General features: G+C 37.5%; 3 protein-coding genes and 1 non-coding gene across 8 annotated transcripts; 2 read left to right on the plus strand and 2 right to left on the minus strand.

Moving 5' to 3' along the window:
• Positions 1-801: 801 nt before the first annotated feature.
• Positions 802-6,524, minus strand: LOC110831541 (uncharacterized). 5 transcript variants are annotated; one of them, XM_022067660.2, is made up of 4 exons: positions 6,386-6,524; positions 5,148-5,260; positions 4,263-4,345; positions 802-3,673 (listed from the first exon to the last, which is right to left on the minus strand). In XM_022067660.2, the coding sequence occupies exons 2-4, from the start codon at positions 5,250-5,252 to the stop codon at positions 2,821-2,823; spliced, it is 1,041 nt and encodes a 346-aa protein (XP_021923352.2). In that variant the 5' UTR covers positions 5,253-5,260; positions 6,386-6,524; the 3' UTR covers positions 802-2,820. The 5 variants fall into 5 exon arrangements, with proteins under 5 accessions (XP_021923352.2, XP_021923349.2, XP_021923348.2 ...); XM_022067657.2 differs by having other exon boundaries at positions 5,127-5,260; XM_022067656.2 differs by lacking the exon at positions 6,386-6,524 and adding an exon at positions 6,106-6,207.
• A 201-nt stretch (positions 6,525-6,725) lies between these two features.
• LOC110831568 (uncharacterized) lies at positions 6,726-18,125 on the plus strand. The gene is made up of 3 exons (XR_015536114.1): positions 6,726-6,818; positions 15,558-16,314; positions 17,986-18,125. It is a non-coding gene; the product is annotated as an uncharacterized LOC110831568 (transcript).
• On the plus strand, positions 6,867-9,760 carry LOC147875096 (uncharacterized). Its single transcript, XM_087352391.1, has one exon. The coding sequence runs from the start codon at positions 8,125-8,127 to the stop codon at positions 9,433-9,435; it is 1,311 nt and encodes a 436-aa protein (XP_087208517.1). The 5' UTR covers positions 6,867-8,124; the 3' UTR covers positions 9,436-9,760.
• On the minus strand, positions 9,536-20,615 carry LOC110831539 (nose resistant to fluoxetine protein 6). The gene is made up of 14 exons (XM_022067649.2): positions 20,141-20,615; positions 18,859-19,040; positions 18,100-18,257; positions 17,609-17,739; positions 16,822-16,989; positions 16,196-16,289; positions 15,336-15,461; positions 14,509-14,674; positions 14,325-14,404; positions 13,603-13,698; positions 12,920-13,049; positions 12,115-12,289; positions 11,900-12,042; positions 9,536-10,644 (listed from the first exon to the last, which is right to left on the minus strand). Exons 1-14 carry the CDS (start codon positions 20,613-20,615, stop codon positions 10,486-10,488), a joined length of 2,283 nt encoding a protein of 760 aa, XP_021923341.2. The 3' UTR covers positions 9,536-10,485.
• Between the last annotated feature and the right edge of the window lie 5,645 nt (positions 20,616-26,260).

Genomic DNA, 26,260 nt, shown 5'->3' on the forward strand with positions numbered 1-26,260 from the left:
TCAACATTTTATATATAATGTTCACTTTGTTTAAAATATCTAATTTTTTTTCAGTATTCATGAAGTCTCGTTTTATATTTACTGAAAGAAGTCTATAAGGACAAATATTTTATCTGTTTGCAGATAAATGTTCCCAGTAGTCGACTACAATTTATTACTAAAGCATGCTATTCCTACCGTTGATTATTTGTCACAAACAAATATATTTTTGTAATAAATCAAAAAGAAATTAAATTAAAACTCAGTTTCACAACGTTTAGAAATATATGTACCATTTATATTTTGTCCTGTTCTTCTACACAGCTTGTAAGCTTGTGACAGAATAAAAGAATGAAACATATAACCTGAAAATAGTAGAAGTAGGCATTAAAGATTTTTCCCACCCACGTGATGGTCTCCAGGATGGTCAACAATTTTTTAAGTGGACCTTAGGATACATTGGATTTTACAGTAACTGTCACTAAGAAAGGGAAAAGGGCTATGAAATAGCATACTAGAAATGGGCCTGACAAACGTAGTTCTGTGTAACAATTTTAGAATAAAATATTATTTGTTTGAGAGCTCGAAAATACACCATAGGGAAATTGTGAAAAAGCAAATTGAACATTGCGTCTCACCATAAGGCATAGTCCGAAGATATGGTGCCACATGCCACTGGATTTTTTTCCCCCAAGAATTTATGTGTTTCTGATGCCATAAACACCATGGTAAATGAGGTGCCATTTTTAGGAGGTGTGGGAGGAAAGGTGACCAAATGGAAGATACATGACACATGCTGAGATAAAATTATAGGCTTACAAATACCTTGAATACATACGATTTTTATACATCTCTGAATTGGTGATTTAGTTATCTATTTCACATTTTTAATTTGAGGTTATACTCAGACAGATTACTGCTGTTTCAGACATGGGCATAGTATCACAATTTCAACACTTTTTAGACATGAGAAAAGATTACAGATAATATGAGACCAAGGTCTCACATCCTTAGAAGTCTGTCTTTTCAAGGTCTGCTGATAAAATTCAGTTAACACTGGAATTATGTTTCTGGAAAGCACAGCATTAATTAATACTATATTTCCATAAAAATTAACTAAAATGTCTGAGGCACATTCTGTCACTACAGTTCTCCATATGGAAACCTTTAAAAAAATTTTTTTTTTTATTTACTTAAGCCCTTCTTATACAACACGGAAGAGAAACACATTTTAATAAGAGAAATAAGGCTAAAAATTTAAAAAGTAGATGTACATATAATTTTAATACTACAGGCTTAATATGTAACTAATTAATTTTATACATTTAGTGAATTCAGAGCCTCATTGTTGAATTGTACATTGTCTACTGCCTACTCCTAAACATCTGTGAATGTTGAAATCTAGATATCATGGAAGACATTACAAGTTATTGCTGCTCGTATCCACTCATCACAATAATATCAGCATCAACAATATTTATACTATCAGAGATTCACAAAAATATTTTATTGAGGAAGATGACAAACCATCACATTATTAACCATACTCTTCCTGACAGACCTGAGACCTACTTCTATATACAAAAACTGTCCATGGCAGTGTACCCAACATGAATCTCAAAAGAAGTACTGAAATATCTTAATGATTGTGTCACTTTTGGGTGCTGTGTTTTTGGAATTGTTTTCAATAACAAACTTCATTACATTCATTTTTAGTTTATGATCACCATGTGCCTAAAGAATAATAAGTTTACTTTGAAAACAACAAAAATGTAGGTAAATTTTGACCTAAGTCGCCATGTGAGCCAGATTGATGGGCTATGCTAGCCATGCAGTAAATTGAAGTCACTCGAACAGAACCTCAGGCTAGAATTCAATTTCTGTGAAGCAAGAAATAAAAAATACTATGCTTTGGCTATCACAAATATAAATAATACAGTAATTACAAGCAACATATCACAATCTTCAGTGGTATCAGCTATGACCTCTAGCTTGACCTTGTCACAAATGAATTTCTTTTTTGTACTTAAAGAATCAATGCATATTTCATTCACTTAATGTGGAAAACAACTCACTACCTTCAAATTACCAATTTAAAACTTATGGTCTTAAAAATTTTAATATGTTCATACAGTTTATACTGATGGTCGATTTAATGTCCATTGAACAAGTTTCAATCCTGATTTATTACAAAACCCACCCGGACTCATACAGGTTTAAAACTGACATTCCATACAGACAATGTGGATGGGGACTAAACTGCTATTTTGTGGACACCCAGGGGGCAGACTAGCATACAAGATCATGCACAAGGCGTGGCTAGACACATTACCATAATCCACCTCAGAAATTTTAAGCTCCAACAGAACTGTACCACAGCCAATAAGGGGTTGAAAAAGGCATGTATGGTATAATTCTTCACATATTTGAGTTAATAGCTTGTTAATTACATTAACATTTATTCATTCAATCACATCATCTCATTCTTGACTTTTGAAATTCCACCTTCTGCTCACTTTATATTTCATTATACTCCTTTGCATCATTTCAGTATTCTTTGTTTCAAAACAACCCAGTTTTTCCATAATTTAATACTTTTACTTCTCCCATAACACCTTCCATGGTTTAATTTATACTCCGTTCTGCATTCCTTATTTCATCATGTCTCAATGTTGTTACCACTACTATTAACCAGTCTTTGAATGTGCAAAACACAAGCTCAAATACATTTTAATATCATAATAAAATGTAGAGATATCAGAGGCATCTATAGTAACAGTATTCAAGAGACCTCAAACATATGCACACAAAGTACATCCTTATCTGCATATGTTGGGATTATTAATCTTTAGCTTTCTCTCTGAAGTGAGCTCTTCGGTGAGTCGCAAGGTTTCCAGTTTGAGAAAAATTCTTTCCGCAAACATCGCACGTGAACGGTTTCTCCCCAGTATGGGTGCGTACATGATCAACTAGAACTGCTCTTCTTGCAAATCTTTTAGTACATATTTCACATTCAAATGGCTTCTCACCAGTGTGAATCCGTAAATGTGTTGCGAGATGTCCACTTTCTGAGAACACTTTCCCGCACTCATTACACGCGTAAGGTTTTTCTCCAGTATGTGTTCTTTTATGTCTGACAAGATCTCCACCACGTGAGAATTCTTTACCACAAATTATGCACTTATATGGTTTCTCTCCTGTATGAATGCGTGTGTGATGGGAAAGATGAACACTTTGTGAAAACATTTTATGACATACTTCACATCTGTATGGCTTTTCCTCGGTGTGTGTTCGTATGTGTACAACCAAATATTCACTGCGAGAGAAGCCCTTATTACATACGTCACAGATGTAAGGTTTTTCTCCCGTATGTATCCGTGTGTGTATTGCAAGATGCTCTCTTTGAGAAAATAGTTTTTTACAAACTTCACATTTGTATGGCTTTTCTCCGGTGTGAGTACGAATGTGTTTTTTCAGATGTTGATCCTTTGTAAATAGTTTACTGCATATTTTGCATTTGAAACGTCGAACTTCAGTTGCAGTAAATTTCGTTTTTGTCTTGACATTATTAACACCTTCTGAAATAGATATGTCAAGAAAATTACCTAAACCACCTTCAAAATAATCTTGGTTTGAACGTTCTTGTCCATCATCACTGCAGGTCTCTTTTTCACTAGTGAACTGCTGCTGAATGCTGTTAATAAAAATGAATAGTACATTAAACAATGTTTATATTCTTTCCTTTTTTCGCTATTCACAGTATACAGATAACAGTCTTTTGGGATTTTGTACTCTGCAGTCTCATAAAAGTTGACTGACATTTCAAAGTGCATACTACCTCTTTCACTCATTGCCCTGATGATGGAGACACCTGAAAAATTAGTCAGTTTTTGTTAGACTACATGGTGCAATATCCCAGAAGGCTGTCATAATTGCTGGCTGCTGTGAGAACCTGAAATCTCACTATTCAATATATAATCTGAATAAACAGTGCAACCCAAACTGAACAGCAGCAATGACCTGCACATACTTTACTAGCCTCTAAACAACAAATTAAGGATGAAAAATTACTTAAAATGGCAAGGAAATTGAAACCAAATGAAAATAAATCAACAATGTGAAATCTCAAAACATCCCACTGGAGAGATGCACATTTTTTAACCTGGTGAAAGTAAATCTCACAATAATGTGAGACTTACACCAATCCATTCATAGAGTTAAAAGAATGAAAAGTTCAAAACAGAACACACAATCATGAAGTAACAAAAGTATGGAACACTCACCTGCCCACATTCCCATCTTGCTCTTCCACTTTTATTTCATCTTTAATTTTCTCTGTAAGTCCACCAACTTCATCACACATTTCCTGATATAGACACAGTTAATTAGTATATTACTATTAATTTTCAAATAATACATGACACTTAACAACACTGTACTTTTTACAGAATACAGTTAATTTTAAGAAACCTCGAAACAAAAATGTTGCAATTCTTACTTTTTGAAAGAATGTGTGGTCTAAGAACAGCACATAGACATGTGTTAGTAGTGAAGAATAAAAATTTGTAAAGCTAAAGAGAGGTAGAGGGAGAGTGTGAACTCGAAGGAGATATGCCTATGAAGTGTGTTACATTATTCTTTTAATTTTTCCCTTACCTTGGATTTCAGTCCATATGCAGACAAGAAATGTAAAAATAGGTTTTTTGATATGGGTTAATACTTCTGCATCCCCAAGTAATGCTGCAGCTACACACATGTATGGAAACAATGTTGACATTTTATAAATAATTAATAAAACTACATGATGTGAAAAAGGTGGAAAAAAGTTACAAGACATTATGAATTTGATAAAAGTGGAAAAGAAAAAGTTTAGAGTTAAAGCATTTATTACAGAATTAAAAAATCAAAAAAATCAGAGAAATCACTGATTATCCACTTTAACCACCTTATGGGAACATAGTGTAAGTCTCCTTCAAAACTTGCTCTTAATTACAAATTATAAGGAGAACGTCATAAACAAGCTGTTACGAACTTGCTATGATGTAAGGAGAAGTCATGAAAGCAGATTGTTATCCTCACTTTATAACAAAAAATGTAAAATAATAGTAAAGTAATGTGAAAGGCAGGAACAGTTAACTATACTTCACCTTATCTTCTTTTTTGATTACCATGAATGTTGATGATGGTGCAGCTTGTGCTTCCTGTTTTATATAAACACATTCAAAGTCACCACCCTTAGGGTTCAACTTAACTTCCTCTTTCCTGGCATCCATATTGTTATCTAAAGCAATCAGCAAGCAAAATATTCCTTGATAATGCAGAAATAATATGGTACACTCTACTGAAACCATTTTCCAGTGATCAAAAAAGTATAAACAGAATAGTCATTTATACAGCCCATTTAAATACTATACTAGAGTTATAACTCATGACTGTATAGGTTCAGAAATTCCCTACTTTTTATAGAACTCAAACATTCACTGTTAGTTCACAAAAGCCCTCCAACATTCTCTATCCTGATCCAGAGGAATCGCAGTTCTAACGTGCCTATTTCCTGAAGATCCTTTTTAATCCCTATGTTTTCTAAGTGATCTCTTCCCTCCAGGCCTTCCAACCAAATCTGTATGCATTTTGTTATCTCAGTCATACATGCTACATGCCCTGCCCACTTCATTTGCCTTCATTTGATAATTCTTAATATCATTTTAAATTCCTACACTTTCATAATTGAAAATCCACATTTATACTTTAAAAATACTGCCACTTATTTTCTTGTAGTGGAAGAAGTAGACACAACTAAATTTCTTGCCCTGCAAATTGACAGTAATGTAAACTGGAAAACACATAATCAATATACTATCCCTTAACTAAGCACAAAATGCTTTGCTATAAGGACTGTTATATCACTCATGAAAACAGAAACTTCAAGAATTAGTTTACTTTGCTTATTTACATTCAGTCATGTCAAATGTCTGGGTAAAGTCAACAGAGAGCTAAAATGTATTTTACATTCAAAAGAAAATAATTAGAATAATGGCAGGCACTTGAAGGAGAGCCTTGCATAAACAACCAAAGTAACTGACAAAAATTAGCAGGAGTACTAGAGATAAACTTTTACACTCTTACTACGATTTTTTGACATTTCCCCCTCATTTATTTCTTAAAAAGAATGATTATGTACGTTGTGGCAACTGCAAAATATACTATAAAATAGTGACATTCGCCAGTTCCTACTGCAAAGATCTTCATTCTGTTCCTTTGCGTTTCAAACACAAAATTTTTTAGTTCCACTTGTATTTTGTATGCATGGCTCCCTTAATAACGCCATCTGTACCTTATCTGACAGACCTTTGGTTTCAGTAAACTGTCTATGCACAAATTAAAGGAAACCTCAGAAGAATATTACCCGTATTAGGAAGTTCAGCATATGGTTCTTGCCATAATACGAGCCAGCTTTTCGGGAATTAGAAATCTGTGTACGGAACTCTCAATACGCGAAACTTCAAAAGTTGGGTTAAGGACGTCTCTGCTCCTCCGTTTGAAATAGACGAAGATGGAATACTCACTGCTGGCACGATCCAGTTTGTGAAGGTTTCTTTAGAGTTTCTATGTTACCGTGGTTGCTATTAGAAAAGTGTTCGTATTGTTTTAAACTCACAGGAGAATCAATATTGACTCAGTCTCAATAAACGCATTACTGCTAAAGAATTAAATGTTGATGAGGAAAAGTGTCGGTCTTTTTACAGAATGTTACTGCATCTAGTTGAGTCAAACATAACGAAGGACACAAATTGGAGAATATCTACGAAGGCAGAATAGAGGCTTCCAATTACTCTGAGGTATATTTTTTGTTCAAGTTTTCATCTAATGTACGATGAGTAATACATTATAATGACATCATCATACACAACAATTTCACAAATAATGGTTGAAGTTTTTCCATGTTTGTACAGAATAAAAGTGCTGATTACAATTGAGTCTGATGTTATTAAAATGGTTTGGAAAGTGAGACTAAAGCATCTCCTGTTAAGCTGGGCACAGCAGTTGTTTTTACAGATTTTGAGTATATACCTGCAGCGTGAATGTTTGATGTCTCTCCCTCGCTCACGAGATGCTGATGTTTGTTTTGTTACTGTTAATTTTGGTGATTTCGGACTGAGTCACTGCTTTGAAACTGTGAGACTTAATACACCACCTCCACCAACATGATGGCTGTATGATGATAGGCCAAAGTTTTCATATTATTTCTGTGCTGATTAAGCATTTCTATTGAAAACTTACCTCTGAAACATAATTGCACAAAGAAAAGTTAGGTTATTCCAAAAGATCTCATGACAAGCATATCACTATATTTATTCCCAATTTTCTGTTGGGATTCAGAACACACAGGATAATAAAAAATAATGCAACCCATTCCTGACACACGTCCTGTTTGTGAAAAAATAAATTACATTAGAATTGGACAAGAAGAAACAGTGTTATATTAAGTGTTGTGAATGTCCACCCTGTTCAGCATTGTATGAATGGGCTCTTCTCTAGTCGCAGTGACATTGTGTGTTTATTAATCCAATCAAATTGTAATGAATTTAGACCATCAATAAATATTTTAATATGGGTTGTGTGACATTTTGATCATCCTATATTTTTAAGATGGCTAGGCAATACATTTTGTTTTAATCATTGTAATGCATGAATACTTTATCTTGTCATGGGATCTTAAGACAGAGAAATTAAGGCAGTAATGAAAATTAAATTGAGTGACATTTTGTTTCATTTAACAAACCAAACATGCTATAGCTTTATTAATTTCACCATTTGAATTCAGACATTATTTGTCAGATTATATCTGGTTTTGTATTGTATTTGTTTATTGTACTGTATTTGAGTTGTTTGTTTATTAGACCAACTAAAATAATGCAGGCCTCCTGTCATCCATTATCTTCAAAGTATAACATTGGGAAAACATTACACTTGTAGAACATGGTGACAGTATCAGACTTCATGTTTCATGCTTGAAGATGGTGAAGAAATGCAGTCTTGTGAATGAAGTGTGTAGATTCATAGGTCTTCTGTTTTAACTCTAATATCCTCTTTTGAATTAATTTCTGTCAAAACATTTTCATTTATAATCAAAAATTGAGAACAATGGATAACATTTCTGACATCCGGCATGAACTGAAACATTTGTACTACTTGTCAAAGGTCTTGTGCTTGGCCCCATTTTCATTCTCCTGGAATCCTGTTACTCGTGAAATTTTCATCAATACAAGCCTGTCTTCAAATGTCACAGGATTTATATGGACATTGTTTATGAGTATTATAATGGTTACTGGCTTAATTAGTGGAATCATTAGGTATAAACATGTTGGACATTCTAATCCTGGTGTAGCATTAAATAATTCATTTTGCTTTCCAATGAATTTTATTAATGCATTGTTGTCTTTTGTAGTCTTGTTCATGAACAGATTCAAATTTGGAGAACTTGTACAGAAATTAAGTGAGATTGATGATAAATTGTGCCAGATAAAACTTCGCAGGTGTACTAAGTATCAGAATTACTTTTTGTATTTTGCATATACTGTATGTGCCTTGCTGCTTATGTTCATGTGCTATGACATTCTGGAAGTGGAGGAACGAAGGTATTTTGTTTATAGTATAGTTTATCGCATTGCTTATTTTATTTCCCTGGTTTTGATCATACAGTTTTGTCATATTGTGAGATGCATAGAAGAGAGGTTAATAATTTTGGAAAGAGGGGTATCTTCAGTTTTGGAAAACAGAACACCAATAGGAGTGACCTCCACACTCACGCTTCCATCTGTTGAAACAGTTGATAAATCTGAACTGTTATCTATAACAAGTCTAATCTCTGAAAATGAGAATCAGGTGGAGCCCATTGAAAACAGTTGTTTATTATTTTCAAGGAAAGCACTTCCACATAGGAAATCTTATCAGTTGCATATAATCATCACCTCAAGGAAAATCTACAGTGACATTTATGACGCTACACAACTTATAAACTCTGTTTATGGATTTATTCTTTTGCTTCTCTTCATTCGGGCTGCAGCAGGATTGGTTACCAATATATATCATCTTGCGTCAATCACAATAAGTGGATATGTGTTTGTTGAATATAAAAATTGGGGCACAGCTGGACACATCAGCTCACTTGTGACTTGGATTGTGATATTCCTGAGTACAATAACAATGATGACAGTCACATGTCAGATGACAATTTTGAAATCGAAGAAAATTGGTGACATCATACAAAAACTTATTTTGCAACAGCCTTTGAGAAGTGATATGCTGCAACAGTTGAAACTATTTTCTGATCAAGTGGCAAAGAGTGAAATTAAATTTTCTGCTTTCTGGTTCTTTAATGTGGATATGTCTCTGCTTTATACAATGTTAACATCAGTCACAACTTACATAATTGTTCTTATGCAGGCCAAATGAGAATAGAATATAACAGAATTTATTTACATTTCAAAGGTAAAGCGAAGGACGTAGAACATGTCATAGCACAAATAAAATACTTGTTTTCAATACAAATGCAAATTACATATTTGGATTTTATTTAAAATTGCACATGATTACTACATTCATAATTTGTGTATGCCTACATCATATGGTACAATGAGGTTAGTGAAATAAACTCAGAGACCATGTCCATCCCAATGTATAATCTCTGAAACTACTAAACGGACTTCGATTAAGTTGTGTACAAAGAATTTTATTGTAACCTATATTGGGACCAGTAAACTGCTATTTACAAAAGAAACATTATTGATTTTTTGAATCATATCTAAAACGGAGTAGACTTATACAAAATGACATTTTTAAAACATTTGAAGATAATTTTTGTAAACAACCAATAACAACAGTCCATGTGATTTTTTTTTTAGCTTTCAGTATGACTAATAACCAATTAACCACAGGGGCTATGCAAGTAAAATGTGGTATAAAGATAGATTGTGAACATACTTGAAAGTCATGTATAAAATACTGTCTGTAAGTCAACTATTACAGATGCAAAACTATGAGATTATATTAGACAAGTTGAACGTAATCGGAAACTGTATATTCGTAACAATATAAAAATGATAATAATAACAATAATGGTCTGAAAATTACCTATTTACAGTCGCAAGCAATTATTTAAAAAATATATATGGCCCGAGTTGTAGTCTGTATGACTGTATCTACGCACGAGCATGGAACACTAATTCGTGAGCTACTAGTATATTGCAGTTTCTTGCAAGATTATAAAAATTCGCATTACATAATTACAACACTAGCAAACAGAAAATCTTCGGAACTAGAAGCGTGTGCAGTATGAACGAGACCTTTAACCGGAACGGCTGGTGTCTATTGGAACGAGTCCATCTACGAGATTTGACGTCTTCCCACAGGGATGGTTTCTTTCGCTTAATATTAATATCGACATAATTTATAACAGCAATATGTTTTGATATCATCCAGTTCCAACAATTGCTACGTCGGTTATTAGTGACTTTTTGAACATTCTGTGTTATTGTTCTGCGAACTTTTCTTGTCCGTTGCCATGGTTATCTTCAGAAAATTAACCACTGGAGCCTCGAAGGCCAAAGAGATGAAGAAGGATAAAGCGAAAGCGGCGACCGTGTTGCCTAGATACAGGATGAACTGTAACACAAGAGCATTTGTAATAACTAACAGAAGTAAGTTTCTGAAAGTTTAAAATGGTTACCACTCGAAATATGTATACGATGCTTGAAACACATTAGCAACTGGAGCTATAAATGCAAAATACGGTATGGTGTCAGTAACAAACATGCCTCCAATGTTTTCGCGAAGACATTGTTTCTTATTTTAAAATTTCTGGACGTTGTGGGAACTTTGAAGCTACAATATCTGAAGCCTAGGCAAGCATGACTCATGGCCATGACAACAGCTTTCTTCGCACGTGTTCTCTAAGGTGTGTGTGAAGGAGATGAATTCACACGTGTCGTCGTGCCTTGCGCAGTCCCTAAGAGCCGGAGAGGAATTTACCTTAGTAGGGCACCGCACTTGGAAGAACAGTGGAATTTATGCGACACTTGGTATATGCATTTTCGCGTTCCGATGTTTTGTTTCAGTATCATGAGAATATCACTACCCTATCCGCGGGAAAATTTTAAAGCGTGCTTCGAACCTTATCTATGCTGATCAGGGAATGTGATGTAGATGATAAGCTTGGCATTAAATAATTCTGGCGCCAGTTTAACAACAAAATGGCGATTGTTATGCAGCAGGAGTGCAACCCTTGTATACAACGAGATTCGCCTGTAGTGAGAATATTTAGCTTATTCGTGTAAATTATGTCCAGAAACAAATCATGTTGTATGATTTTTAATGTATGATATAAATTAAGACAGTTTTCTATAGAGACTACATGGAAGCATTTGAGATTTATTCCTGTATCATGTTTTCAATATTAAATTTTATTCAGAACTGTACCACTACAATAAGAGGTATTTATGACTTGCTACAAGTTGTCGATATAGGCTGTTGCACGTGTTAAACGTTTGCAGGCTGTATTTTCTGTTTAATGTCGCTCTTTGCAATGCCAGTCTCTTCCGTCGATAACTCTTGACACTATTTGCGAATGGAAATCCAGTTTTCGTACATAATTCTTGTAAGACTTGAGGTTCTCACAGCGGTGAGTATGAAGATTTCCGTCTTCTGGGTTGTTGCGCTGTGTAGTCTGGTCGATGTTAGCCAACGTTTCAGGGCCCTGATGTCGGAGGCAGTATGACCTCTGAAACGTTGGTTAACATCGACCAGACTACACAACGCAACAACCCAGAAGACGGAAATCTACATAATTATTGTCTGTGACTTCCAGTTTCCATAATTAAAATTTAATGTACCAGTCGGTTACAGCAGTATAGAAGCTTACCACTAGCAAGTTGTGGAGATGGAGCGGTCCATCCATGCTAAATCCTGTAACCACCATGATGAGTGGGTGTGTGAGATACGCACAGTAGGTGAGGCGACTCAGTGGGAACAACGCCCGGAACGACAGAAGACTGTTCACAACACCTGCACAGACAATGTAAACGATTTATAATTTCAAGAGACTGGAGCTTGTCGCTGAGGGATGCTGTCACTTACCGCCATAGCCGGTGGAACAGGCAATTACGATCCAAGCAAGACCCAGCCCCCAGGCGGTATGCCCCAGACATGCGTAGGCTGCTGAAGTCAGTATCCCTAGCTGAACGTGCAGTAGCCCGTATACGAGGCTGAACATGCACAGCAGAGACAAGGTCCACCCACTGATTACGACCACCTGAGAAGAATATTTGGTTGCTCTGTAAATCCTGCATCAATCTGCAAGTGAGGATGATACATAATGCTCTCTGTCTGCAAAATCGTGTCTTTGGATAATTTACAGTTGTGGTTAAGCAGTATAAGGCGATTAATGTGAGAATGGTACAAGTTCGAGTCTAGCCTTCAACACATCCAATCCGTAACGGATACTCATAGCCATAATTCCACCAAATTAGGAATAATTTTGTGGGTTACGCTAAGAAAATTTAAAGTTTAACTGCTGTGGGAAGTGATTCCCAGAATTAAGGTAAACCGGTCACTCTGGATAAAACACTTTAAGAAATGAAAGTAAATAAAGAATTGCATAATTTCGATCAAGTCTGAAGGTTTCTACGATTGTGCGTTATAATCATTAAAAGTGGTATTTTAAACTTTGTCGATCATCTATATTTAAATAAAATAACGTTTCGGAAGCTGGATCTTCTTGCGTCTTCAGGTATAAATGGGAAGAGCAGAAGCCCTAGCATGGGTTTTGTTATTTCCTTTCACGAGTTTGTGTGTCCGGATAGTTGGCAGTGCTGTTTCCCACGTTAACTGTGATTTTATGCCAGTATCCTATGTTTAAGTGAAACACGAAATGCTGACTCACGGTTGGCATCTTCAGGGTGCATTTTGTTTCATGCAGTAGCCAGCCAGTCGCCATGCCAACAAGATAAGGCCCCAACCTTGTCCAGGGTTTGTCGTACAAGGCGTCGAAGTGAGCAAATGGCTCCTGTATTCTGTGGACACAACACAGTTAATCAAATATACAGCTGAATCTTAACAGACCATATTTTGTAGAGTGATTTACTTATGGTCTAAATTAGAAAGAAACATGCAATTAATTTATGTTTTAAATCTTCACAGCCTGTGTGTGTCATATTCTATTTTAATGCAACTATATGTTGCCTCTAAATTTAATGACCGTCATAAAATCACCCAAGAGTCGATCGAACCGATGACCTGAACCGAAAATCGCGATCCAGTAGTTGCAAACTGATAAGAAAACGCCAGTCTCAAACGTCATTTGAATGCGATTCTGAGGTGTAGCTGTTTATTCTAAAGTAAAGGATTTTTGACTTTTTGGATTGTGGAGTTTTGGACCATGACACTGTGTAGTCTTCTAAGTGGTTACCAATGTTTCAGAGGAACCTTCAAGATAAAAATCTTACACGAAATAATAACTCAGAAAAATACAGTCTTAATTTGTACCCAGTGGAAACCCCAATTTGTGTGTAAATTTTAAATATATGGAAGGAGTTACAACTTTGCAACTTATCATGTGTCCATTACCTGGCGATATACTGGTGCTGGTATGATATGAACCCAGTGGTGCACCAGCTGCTAACTAGAAACAATGTCCACGCTGCTACCACGACTCGGAAGTACCTGAAATGGACAGACACGATCACAGTATGTCACTCTAATACAGACTACAAATATCCGTAAATCGACAAATAAACTTGAATAACGTGTACATACGTTTGTATGCACTGAGCACACAATCACTACATTTTTAATTACTGTCCGTGTGGGCTTACTCTACACCTGGGCACAAAGTGGAGGCATGTGTTCAGCTACACGCTGTACACCCATTGTACGGGGAACCGGATGGACTCCAGAACCGATTTTAAATGGATGGCAAAAGATTAAAATTCCTTCCAATACCGGGAATCGAATATCGGCTGTCATATTTAAATAAATATCCATTTTAAAACAAATTGTTCTGAGTCTCTTGTTTATCAATACTGAATTGGTATCCCAAAGCCTCACATTTGTGCTTGTGACAGCTAAATGGGGTTGCAGGTTCATATCAGTAGTACTGCATTTCTCTTAGTGCACAAACATAGTGTAACCTCAGCATTTCTAAAGGAATATCTCATCCAGGAGCTACAGTTTATTTCCGAACTGACTGTACACTGCCTTGTCCATCGTAAGTCGCCGTCGAACTTGTCGTTCCTTTCAGATGCCATCAACTGAGTCACTTGATCGGTTTTGTTTATAGGCGTACGTACCTGACTGACACCAGCAAGAGTAGAATTCCCAAGACGTAGAACTGGGTGTCATTCGCCATGTACCAGCTCCACAACATGCACTGTAACACAGTAGAATGCACTACGTAACTAACTCAATTTTAAGACGCGGATACTCACTCAGTTGGACTAAAATTATTTCCATTGAATGATTTAACCGACTCACCATCTCGCGCCGCGGATACAGGCTGTTGATATAAAGAGCGTTCCGCCACCAGTAATTGTCGCAGTTCAGATGGTCCATGATCTTGGGCTCGAACACGGAACTGTTGTGTAGTGCCCGCATGGCAACTTCTACCAAGCCCAACACAAACAGATATGCGGGAGTCAGCCTAAAACACGATTTATAACACTTTTGTCGTACAAATTATAAAACTATAAAATTTCAACGTTTTGGAAACTGCATTCTGATTCCGTACACAGGTAAGAGGGAGGGAGGGATTACATAATGCCTATCTGTTAGGCCCCCTGTTTTAGCTAATCTCAGGCCTGAACTTTTGAGGCGTTCTTTAATCACGCTAGAGCACGAAGTTCGCCTAAAATCTGCATCCTAATTTGACTGTACGCCTGCATAGTTTAAGAAGACTATCCCGCCGCGTAGTTAAGTCGGAGAAGTTGCCGTATGTGCACGGCGTTACTAGTGATCTGGGAGCAAAATAATGGCAATGTAAAGTGTAAACCTAGAAAGAAAAACCTGAACTGACATAACCTTATCCTGAATCACTTTAAAAATGTTATAGTCTAATGAATGTTAGTCTCCCAGTTCAGTTACTTGTAAAATAAATGGTTTTGATTAGCAACGAGAAAAGACGGAGCCCGGCATTATTAATGTTACTTTTTATGTCTGTTTGCATTATTTCAAATAATTGCGTTACAGCTATAATTTGTCTTTGATAATTCTGCAAATAAGTGGTGTTTAATTGCCCACCGAAAGTTAATTTATCATCACCATTTTTCCACGTCGTGCGGTGGGAGGGTGGTGACAGTACTCACCTAACAAACCTGTAGAAGAGAAGCCTCAGAAATTTGACTGAGTCATCCTTTAAACTGCATCTCTTGTCGCTCGGTTGATGCTGCTTTGTTGCCGTACGGTAGTAGAGAAATGTGACGAGCAGACCGCTGCAACGAAATAAATGGGAAACTTAACTACAACAGGTCTGTCTGTATGTGACCTTGATTTCACACTGGGATAGCAAATTCGTATTCCGTGTTCAGAATGTGGAGGCAGCAAGCAGGAAGGACCTCTGAAACGTCAGAAAACTTCTACCAGACTACACGGCGCAACAACCCAGAAGAAAGCCATCTTCTTACTGAGGTATGTTCACAAAATCTTGCATCAGATTTTATCCCCACGCTGTTTTAAGCCAGTTCACCTACGTAAAACTACTGCCTAAGATTAAATATATTTTCCTCTCTTATGTATATATGTAGGCAGGCCTCACAGATGATTCCTTTCCTTTCAGAGCAGACAAACAAATTTTATGAAATTCTTGACTAAAGATGGCCATCTTCTGGCCTGTTGCGTCGTGTAGTCTGGTAGAAGTTTTCTGACGTTTCAGAGGTCCTTGCTGCAACAACCCAGAAGTTTTCTTCAGACTCACCTCCGTAAAATCCTCAAATCCTACAAATTGTTTGCTCTTACATTATTAACGTTATTGAAAGTATTAGTTTACAATGATTAATTTGTAACACCTCTTAAGTATAATCCACTGTTCAAATTGTGCTGTAGGACAAGATTAAGAAAATGAATAGTTACAATGAATTTTCGTATTTTGTATGTATGTACATTTGTTGTTTATCAAATGTTTTGTTTTTGGGTCTGTAATTCACGACTGGGGAATAAACCCACGCACCTGATGAAGAAGAACGTGTCCACGGAGAACGTTGCGTTGCTGATTGTCTGGAACATGAAGTTTCTCTCTGTTACAGTTCGCAGCGTCTTGTTCTCTGCAACAAGAATGCAGGTTCATAAGTGAGTGTTTAGAATGAGTCACTTAATATTATCAACATTGTGATCATGCGAACTTCTGATGCGGGATATTATCCTTAACCCATAAAGTTGGGAAATTTTAATAATAATAAAATGTAGATAGTTGTCTTCTGGAGTGTTGCGTCGTGTAGCCTGACTGTAGTTTATATACGTTTAAGAGGTACTTTCTGCCTTCATTATCAGGGCGATGCTGGAAGCAGCAAGCACCTCAGAAACGTCGGTAAGCTCGTACCAGACTAGACGGCGCAACATGATAGGAAGACAGAACTTTCGTACTTGAGGACGAGAAAACCTGAAATCTCACCAAAACAGTGAACTCAATATTCGGTTTCTATATAGACTGGATAAGACACATGTGATTTTTTATCTTCAACCCGTGTTTTTTCGAATCTTATAAAGTGGGATTAGAGTAATCATGTTTAAGCAAAATTCTCAGTTTTGATGAAACTGTTGCTCCCGAGTCTCGTCGTGATATTTCGATGCACTGACCGGCGATGGCGAACACCTGAAGGTAAGTGTGTACGAGAATGACCCAGGCGAGGCTAAGGAATCGTAGCCCATGGATTGACGTCAACGAATCTTCTGGAGTGTTACAGTTGAGGATCTTGTAGCCGTTACGCACCGCAGAGAAACACAGCAGTAACTGCGACAGTAAGCCTGAAACATTGATTTAATGTTTGAAAAAGCGGTATATTTCGCAACTTTCATTTGGAGGTTAATGATGTTGAGTTTGACCAGAGCCTGATCAATGATATAGGTATCAAGAGGAAATGAATACATTTTAAACAGTTAAACACGTTAAAGTTTAAAATGTTAGGGGAATGAAAAGAAGGATAAAATAATTTCCTTATCTGTGTTGGCAACAGTGATGGATTAACTTATCTCAAAATAAAATTGTGAAGATTTTTAGTATCGGTTGACAGTACTGAAATTCGTCCGAGGCAAATGATTTAGGTGTTCAAAAAAGAGGTGGATAAATTTTCATATTTGTCTGTTGGCAACATCGATAGGTTTGTGTGTGCCATTTCCTAATTTATAAAACAACGTTTAGCGTGGGTTATTAATACTGATTGTCATAAAAATTGAACAAATGCGTTTGGAATTTAAGAGACAATATTGGATTTTCATTTCTTTATTTTGGTTTCACATTTGTTATCTTGATTTAAGTAGCAAATTTTCATCAAAAAGGTATCAGTATTAGCACTTATAGACCGAGGTCGCTAAACTTCAAATCAGCTGTGCGTTAGTTTTCACCTGCCAAGAATAGCTGACATACCGAGAGATACTTTCTCCTTGCAGTTTGGCAGCACCGTGCCGTCTGCCTGTCTGTTGTCTTGGCTACGAGAAAGCAGCAGCTCATAGCAGGACCCGACCGCTATCAGGACACACACTACAGCTAATACACCCCTGAAACAAAGAGTAATTTCACTCAGGCCAATTGGATCGCTCAAAAACCCACCAAGAAAACCGTCTTTCTGTTTACAGGAAGCAACTTCATTCCAACTGCATTACAGCAGATATTGATCTGACTCAATTCATTTACATCTTCAAAGCTTGTGATCTATTTTAAGTGCCTCTGGAAAAAATCTAAAATCGTTGTTTGCTTCGTCATATCCGTCTACGAATGTAACAGTGGTGATGGCTGTCTTCTAGGTTGTTGCGCCGTGTAGTCTGGTAGAAGTTTACTGACGATTCAGAGGTCCTTGCTGCCTCCATCACCAGGGTGATGACTTAACAAACCCGAAGATAGAAGGGAGTTGTTCTTACCCCAGGATGTGGAATTTGGTGTCCGCTAGTAGGCTGTAGTCACCAGGGACAGGCCGCACCCTCAGCACCTGGAGGGCACTGCTTGGCCGCAGTAGTGACGTGATGTCGGCAGGACCACAAGACTGAGGTAGACACAGCCCCAAAAACACCTGACGACTCTGCAATACACACGTACAGCCCGAAGTATTGGGATGCCGAATAAATGAGAATCGTAGCAAGAGAAAATAGAGGCAAGACATTATATTAAATAATTCCTAAGACAGCAAACAGTTAGGAGGATCGGAAAACTGTAATGGAACACATGTTGTGAGTGTGGAGCGTTGTAATGATGGTTAAGAGTAGTGTCGGTTTAGAATTACTAACTAGTTCGGTGTAGTGAATGTTCACGGAATGCATGCTTCCCATTTGTTTCATAATATTTTGTATTCCTACCGGCTGTCTGAAAACGTAAGGATTAAAATTAACGAAACAGTTTTTCTTGGAGATGAGTTTTCTTCTGATGGCACGTCACATCTGCTCTATTTATGTAGCATTGCATAGGTCTATACCTGGACAAAAGACAGATGTCGTGTGTCTTAGTGATGCCTGTCTCAAGAGTGGATTCATACGTTCCTTTTCCAGCCTTCATCACCTCCAAAATTTGGTTGTCTTCATAGTAACGCCAAACAGTTTGAGAAGGTTTATACTTAATATATCTATTGTTTGTTCCATCTCGTCTGATAGTGTCCACAATGGAAGATGCTTAGTTATGGAACTCACCGCTGGCGAAAGACTTGCGGAGAGTGCCACCTGTAATTTGGCAACATGAAAAGCCACTCTAAACTGAGGAGGTTCTGGGTTCGAGTCTCGGAGCTGTAGTTCATCGCAGAGCGCGTGAGATCCAAGCCAGAAATTATTTCCAAAAAGGAACTGCGATGAATAGCGTCCACTGGCGTCCGTCACTGGAAGTAATAAAACATCAGGTTAAACGTCACTGCACGTCCGTCTGTTTCCTGTAGCCTTCAAAAACTGAAGGTGAAACATCGTCATTAAATAAGCTATAGATGAATAAATGCATTCGGCCAGTCAGGGCTGTCATAATATTTGAATGTCAAAGTTAATAAATATCCAGTATCTCGCAAAAGACAAGCCAAAAAATATAAATTTTGTTGGGTTAGGTTAGGTTAGTTTGTTAAGTTAGGTAACGTTTTGAATACTTTCCCGTGCAGTTTACAGCATTGTATTTCGTTCTATTTGATAGCCGATGTCATGTCGTAGTCCCTATTAGGTCATTATCAGGTGGATTTCAGGATTTGAGCGTCTTTTCCCAACCTTTGAGTAGATAATGGTTTTGATATCTTCTGCCACTCACGCGAAAGTGGCTTTTGCTGTACATCGGCATTCTTTTCCCCTAACATCCACTTGCTGTGATTGTGAAGAAAGTGATCTTTATGTGTCATCAGAAGAGTAACAATGGCTGGCTCGTCTTCTTCTATGACGACGAGGTGAAGGAACAAATTAACATAAATTGATTTCCCTTTCGATTCAAAGTCACTCTGTTGCAAGTCTAGTAAAGTAGGACTTATGCTTACTAAGTACTTTATATTGTTCTACTTTAATACAACTTTTTCTTATATAACTTTTTATTAAACACCGCCCATAAATGGTAAGAGTTTGTAGCGTCCAAAGAAAATGCCATCTCATATAATAAAGAAAAGCGATAGGTTGGACTGTCAGATGGTGTAATATTGAGGGCATGAAAGTAATTGCTGTACTGAATTCTGACTAAACGACACACGGCGAAGCGCATAGAGGGCGTGACTTGCATTCTGAAAGTTTTTTGATCCAATCCTTTTGCGGACAACTTTTACTGACACTTTATAGTCTCTGTGTTGGCACAGGGTGCATGTGACATGCTCTGGCACTACTTTACAATCTTCTGGTGCATTAATAGAACCGCTCTGTATATAGATGTACATATTCAGCAGTTTTATAATTCCAAAGATTTATAAATTTCTATACGATAGATAAATAAAGAAACTCACAGTTTCGGGATACTTACTCTTGGCAGCCCAGACCGTGCCATTGTTGAGGGCGGCCAAATATAGCTTCATATCCGCTCTACACTTTGTACGCAGGTCACCTGGAGGCGAGGCTCCCCACAGATGGGGGTTGTACACGTTGTGCAACCATTCCAGACCACTCTTGCTCCCACCCTCATCTGGTGTGAAGCTCTGCGTCACTAAGTCGTCGAGCAGACCCCCAGCAGCCCCCGCGTCTTCTTCCGTCGCGTTTTGGGAAACTTTCTGTACCCCAAAGTACTCCACTTCTGAACTATTTGAATATTTGCGTCCCACAAGTTCCGTGTTTGATCTGTTAGGACGATTGTAGGCGTGTAAAGTGTTGTTACTTTGGCTGGGTGGAATATTATACTTGTCGCTATATATTGTGGAGTTTGGTAACACTTCTGTAATAGCATCGTTATCGGTGCAAGGAACAGTTGGTAGCAGTGATATCACAATCAAAATCACAATCATTTTATGAACTCAAGTCTCTTATATTGTATTTTTTCGGGAAAGGGTTTTCATGTCATATTCACGAAGGTTTAGGAAACTCTGAACGCTTTCGCATTTATTTGTTTACTGATTCAAATAATTTGATCACAATTTATCTGCTGTTACCTCTTTGTTTCACTTTTTACGTGAAAGACTGTCCCTTACAATAAGTAATCTTTAATGTATACCAGTATCAAGTCCCGGGCCAGAGTCCTGTGACTTAAAATATATTTGAAATACATTTATGCTTATATTTTCCCAAAAAACCTTACGTTTAAAATTCCATCCTAACGTCAGTATCAATTGAATGGCTTAGAGTATTAAAAATAAAACACTTTTCTTCTTATATATCACTGTACCCCTCACATAAAATTAAAAACATTCACGAACATTCTTCTTACACTCAAAAAAGTAACATAAGCGACATATAAACGAACAATATAATTTATTTTAACGTATTTTTATATGAACGGCCTCAGAAATTACCCCTGATTTGCACAAAACTTCGTATATGTTAAATGCTAATATCGCTATTGTTTTCTCAGCGTAACGTGAGATTCGGAAAGACGCGTGAAATCAATTACGCACACAGAACTACACACACGGACTTGTCGCTCCAGCTGTCGATCGTTCACTAGTCGGTCCGTAACGTCTACGTGACGTCAGACAAGAAAGGAGTACAGACGTGGAAGAAGTGGTCTCAACTTTGTGAAAGTTTGTGTGTTTCGGGAGTAGGGTGCGGTTACGTAGGCAGCGTGAGCATTATGCAACTGAATTCGTGGGCTCTTTGTTTGCTGTAGTGATTTCGAAAAGGGGGTGACATTTTCAATCATAACAACTTCCCTCATGTATCATTTCAATATAAATAATGTGTAATCGCCGTCAAATCCAGATTTTGTATGTTTGAGGTAGGTTTTGAGATTGTCTGATCAAATATCTGTTCGAAAATATCTGTCTTTGGATTATAGCGACGTGTAGCCTGGTAGACCTTCTCGAAGGTATCACCACCTTGTCGAAGGCAATCTGCCGGGTGAGGAGGCTTGCGTGCTCAAATGACCCTTAGGGCTATGCCGGCCTGAGCTTCGGCTCATGGTAGGGTCACCCAAGCCGGACAGGTCTAAGGAGATGCGCTAGACTAAGAGTGATACCCTGGTCCTCCAGGTTGGGGGTTGGGTGTAGGGCTAACAACCTTTCACCTTTAAAAAAAATATGTGTTACGAAAAAATCAACCAAGCCTCGGATCAGGACGGACTCTTTGGCACGACCACGGCAATTGAAAAAGGACATGAGATTTGGTACCTGGAACATTAGGAGCCTCTATAGGGCTGGGGCACTGAAATCAGTGTGTAGGGAATTAGGGAATTATAAGTTAGACTTAGTGGCAGTGCAGGAAGTGCGATGGGAGGGGGAGGGCACGATCCCAGTGGACAATTTTACATTTTTCTATGGAAAGGGGAATGACAATCATCAGCTAGGGACGGGTTTTTTTGTTCATAGCAGAATTAGGGCAGCAGTTAAGAGAGTAGAATTTGTTAGTGACAGGTTGTCTTACGTAATTTTGGAAGGACGTTGGTGCGACATCATTGTCCTTAATGTTCATGCCCCAACTGAAGACAAAAGCGATGATATCAAGGATAGCTTTTATGAAGAATTGGAATCAGTATTTGATACATTTGGCAAGTATCACATGAAAATTCTGCTAGGAGATTTCAATGCAAAAATTGGGAGGGAGGATGTCTTCAAACCCACAATAGGCAGCGAGAGTCTCCATGCACTTAGTAATGATAATGGCGTCAGAGCAGTGACCTTCGCTACGTCAAAAGATTTAATTGTAAAAAGTACAAAATTTCCACACCGTGATGTTCATAAATACACTTGGACTTCCCCAGATGGCAGAACACACAATCAAATAGATCATGTTTTAGTAGATAAGAGAAGGCAGACAAATGTAATTGATGTGAGATCATTCAGAGGAGCAGATTGCGACACTGATCATTATCTGGTGGTAGCAAAAGTGAGGGAGCGGCTTTCAGTAAGTAGACGAACTAAACAAAATTTTGACACAGAAAGATTTGATTTGAAAAAATTAAGTGAGGGAGAGGCAAAGGAACAATATCAAGTTGAAATTTCGAATAGGTTTCAAATTTTAGAGACAAATGAGGATAATGAAAGTGTGGACATCAACAGGGAGTGGGAAAATGTCAGAAACTGCATCAAAATTTCAGCAAAAGAGAAACTAGGATACTACAGGAGAAAGCAAAATAAACCGTGGTTTGATGAAGAATGTTCAAAATTAATAGATCGAAGGAAGCAAACAAAATTTCAATGGTTGCAGAACCCAAACAAAACAAATGCGGATAATCTATGTAACGTGAGACGTGAGGCTAGTAGAGCCTTTAGGACTAAGAAAAGGGAATACCTGAAGGGCAAAATTGCTGAACTTGAGACAAATAATAAGGAAAAAAACATCAGAGACCTGTACAGAGGCATTAATAACTTTAAGAAAGGATATCAACCCCAGACTAATTTGGTAAAGGATGATAGTGGCAATTTGCTTGCAGATCCAATAAAAATTGTGAATAGGTGGAAAAATTTCTTTAGCGAGCTCTTAAATGTTCATAATACTGGTGATATTAGACAGATTAAAATGCATACAGCTGAACTGTTGGTGCCAGAACCTAGCTTAGATGAAGTGGAACTAGCCATTGGGAAGTTGAAAAGTTATAAATCTCCAGGAATTGATCAGATTCCGGCCGAATTAATTAAAGCAGGTGGCAAAGGGTTGCATATGAGGATCCATAAGCTTATTCAGTTAATTTGGGATAAGGAAGAGATGCCACATCAATGGAAGGAATCCATAATTATTCCTATTTATAAGAAGGGGGACAAGACTGAGTGTGGTAATTACCGAGGAATATCGCTGCTATCAACCTCATACAAAATTCTATCCAACATTCTTTTGGCAAGATTAACCCCATATGCGAATGAAACTATTGGGGATCATCAGTGTGGGTTCAGACGAAACAGATCAACGATTGATCAGATCTTTTGCATTCGTCAGATACTAGAGAAAAAATGGGAGTTCGGTGGGACTGTACATCAGTTATTTATAGATTTCAAAAAAGCCTATGACTCTGTGAAGAGAGAAGTGCTATATAATATTCTTATTGAATTTGGTATACCAAAGAAGCTAGTGGGTCTAATAAAAATGTGCTTAAATGAAACCTGCAGCAAAATTCGAGTAGGTAAATATGTATCTGAGACATTCCTCATCAAGAACGGTCTAAAACAAGGAGATGCTTTGTCTCCCTTGCTCTTTAACTTTGCGCTAGAATACGCCATCAGGAAGGTCCAAGGTAGGCAGGAGGGTTTGCAATTGAACGGGACACATCAGCTATTGGCATATGCTGATGATGTTAATTTATTGGGGGACGATATAAATACAATAAAGAGGAACGCAGAAGTTTTACTAGAGGCTGGTAGACAAGTGGGGCTGGAAGTAAATTCAGAAAAAACTAAGTACATGTTAGTATCTCGTCATCAGAAGACAGGCGGGCAAAATTATCTTAGGGTAGCTAATAAATCCTTTGAAAGGGTTACAAAGTTCAAATATTTGGGAACAACAATAACAAATCAAAATGATAGTTGTGAGGAAGTTAGGAGGAGACTAAATTCCGGAAATGCTTGCTACTTCTCAGTCCAAAATATTTTGTCTTCCCGTCTGATTTCTAAGAACCTGAAAATTAAAGTATACAAAACAATAATATTGCCTGTTGTTTTGTATGGGTGCGAAACATGGTCTCTCACTCAGAGGGAGGAACACAGATTGCAGGGGTTTGAGAATCGGGTGTTGAGGAGGATATTTGGGCCTAAGAGGGAAGACGATGGGGCGTGGAGAAAACTGCACAATGACGAGCTTAAAAATCTGTACTGCTCCCCCAGTATTGTGAGGGTGATTAAGTCGAGAAGAGTGAGATGGGCGGGACATGTAGCGCGCATGGATGGGACAAGAGGTGTGCACCGGGTACTGGTTGGGAAACCTGAAGGGAAGAGACCGCTGGGGAGACCTAGACGTAGATGGGAGGATAATCTCAGGCGGGATCTATGGGAGATAGGAGTTGAAGGAAACTGGATTTTGTTGGCCCAGGACAGGGTCCGGTGGAGGGCTTTGGTTAATTCGGTGATGAACCTTCGGGTTCGGTAAGCCATCTAGTTAGTTAGTTAGTAGCCTGGTAGAAATTTTCCGCCGTTTCAGAGAAACTTGCTTTCTCCGTCATCAGGGCTATGATGAAGGAAGCAAGGACCTCTGAAACTCTTATGGACACGGTAATAAACCTTCTGGTCGTATAAAAGGCGAGGAATTTTTTCACTCACTGAGCGACTGTCAGCGTTTTAATAAGGATTTCTCGGCATCAAGTTTTCATTTCATCGTAAAAAGAAAATACAAGAAGAAAAATATTTTGGCCTATGATACAGGTCTGTGACTTCTTCCTGGTATGTCATTACATAGTTATCATATCAAGATGTATGAGGAGAAATTTATTTCTGTGCATGTAGAATAAAGGTTGATCGATTTTGTTTATCAGCAGTAGAATTATGACAACACAGTGGAATATATCTGCTGTTTGTTCAGCTTCCTGAACAACAGCGTTGTGTGTGCATTACATTAACATCAAGTCCCTTGAAGATTTTAAAATAATGAATTTGTCAATTTAGTTCATGACAAATTTATAGACTATATAAACCTACAAGCACGAGTCTGTTTCACTATGAACTAGTTTAAAGTAATAGGAATAATTATCTAAAGTGAACATAGCCAAGCCAAGTCCGTAATTTCTTTATTCAATTACGCAGAACTCCAGGATGTCGTGACAAGAATAATGGCTGGATACTTTCATCGCGGTTTGCTGTATTTTCTGTGTGGTTAGCGCTCGGAACACAGCAAGGAAGAGAGTAACCAAGCTACGACGTGTTAGAACAAGACAGCTTTCTCTAAATATCAATATTAAGCTTCAGGAAAAGTGCAAGGATAATTACAGGCTGAGTCAGAGCGACTCGTCGTCCGATACCTTTCGCCGTTGCCATTCAACTTTCGGTATTTTATTCGAACTTCCAGCAGCTTTTCGCCTTAATTCTGTGTACATGTTGCATGCAATTCCTCCGTTACAATTTAAATGACACATGTATTTGTAATTTTCTCCTATATTTATATTCCTTTAATGTTTTACTTAAAGTAATATGAGATATGAAGTTCTCACGGCGGTGAAAATGGAGGCACTGTATTCCTCCGAAACCTTGATATCTACCTATGAATCCACATGATATTACAGCCAAAAATACCAACATCGATATATTTAAAGCTGCTTTTACTGTAATTTTACATAAGCTATCCCTGGTTTTGTTTATTTAATTTTAAGTTAAGTCAATTTAGTGATTAATAACTTATTTTATTTCTAAGTCTCCTTTGTGTAAAGATGTTTACCCGAGGGGAAATATTGAAAGTTGAAAAATTACACCAAATTACACCTTGTATGTGCCCACATGGCTTGCCTCGAACACATATTTGCTTTATACCCAGCTTTTAAATCTCTTGTCGTGTTTTTGAATCTTTCCTTATCTCTGAAGTG

This window comes from Zootermopsis nevadensis, unplaced genomic scaffold (genome assembly GCF_977971745.1).
Source record: "Zootermopsis nevadensis isolate Lab colony 2312 unplaced genomic scaffold, Znev_1.0 Znev_ptg000002l, whole genome shotgun sequence".
Taxonomy (NCBI): Eukaryota; Metazoa; Arthropoda; class Insecta; order Blattodea; family Termopsidae; genus Zootermopsis; species Zootermopsis nevadensis.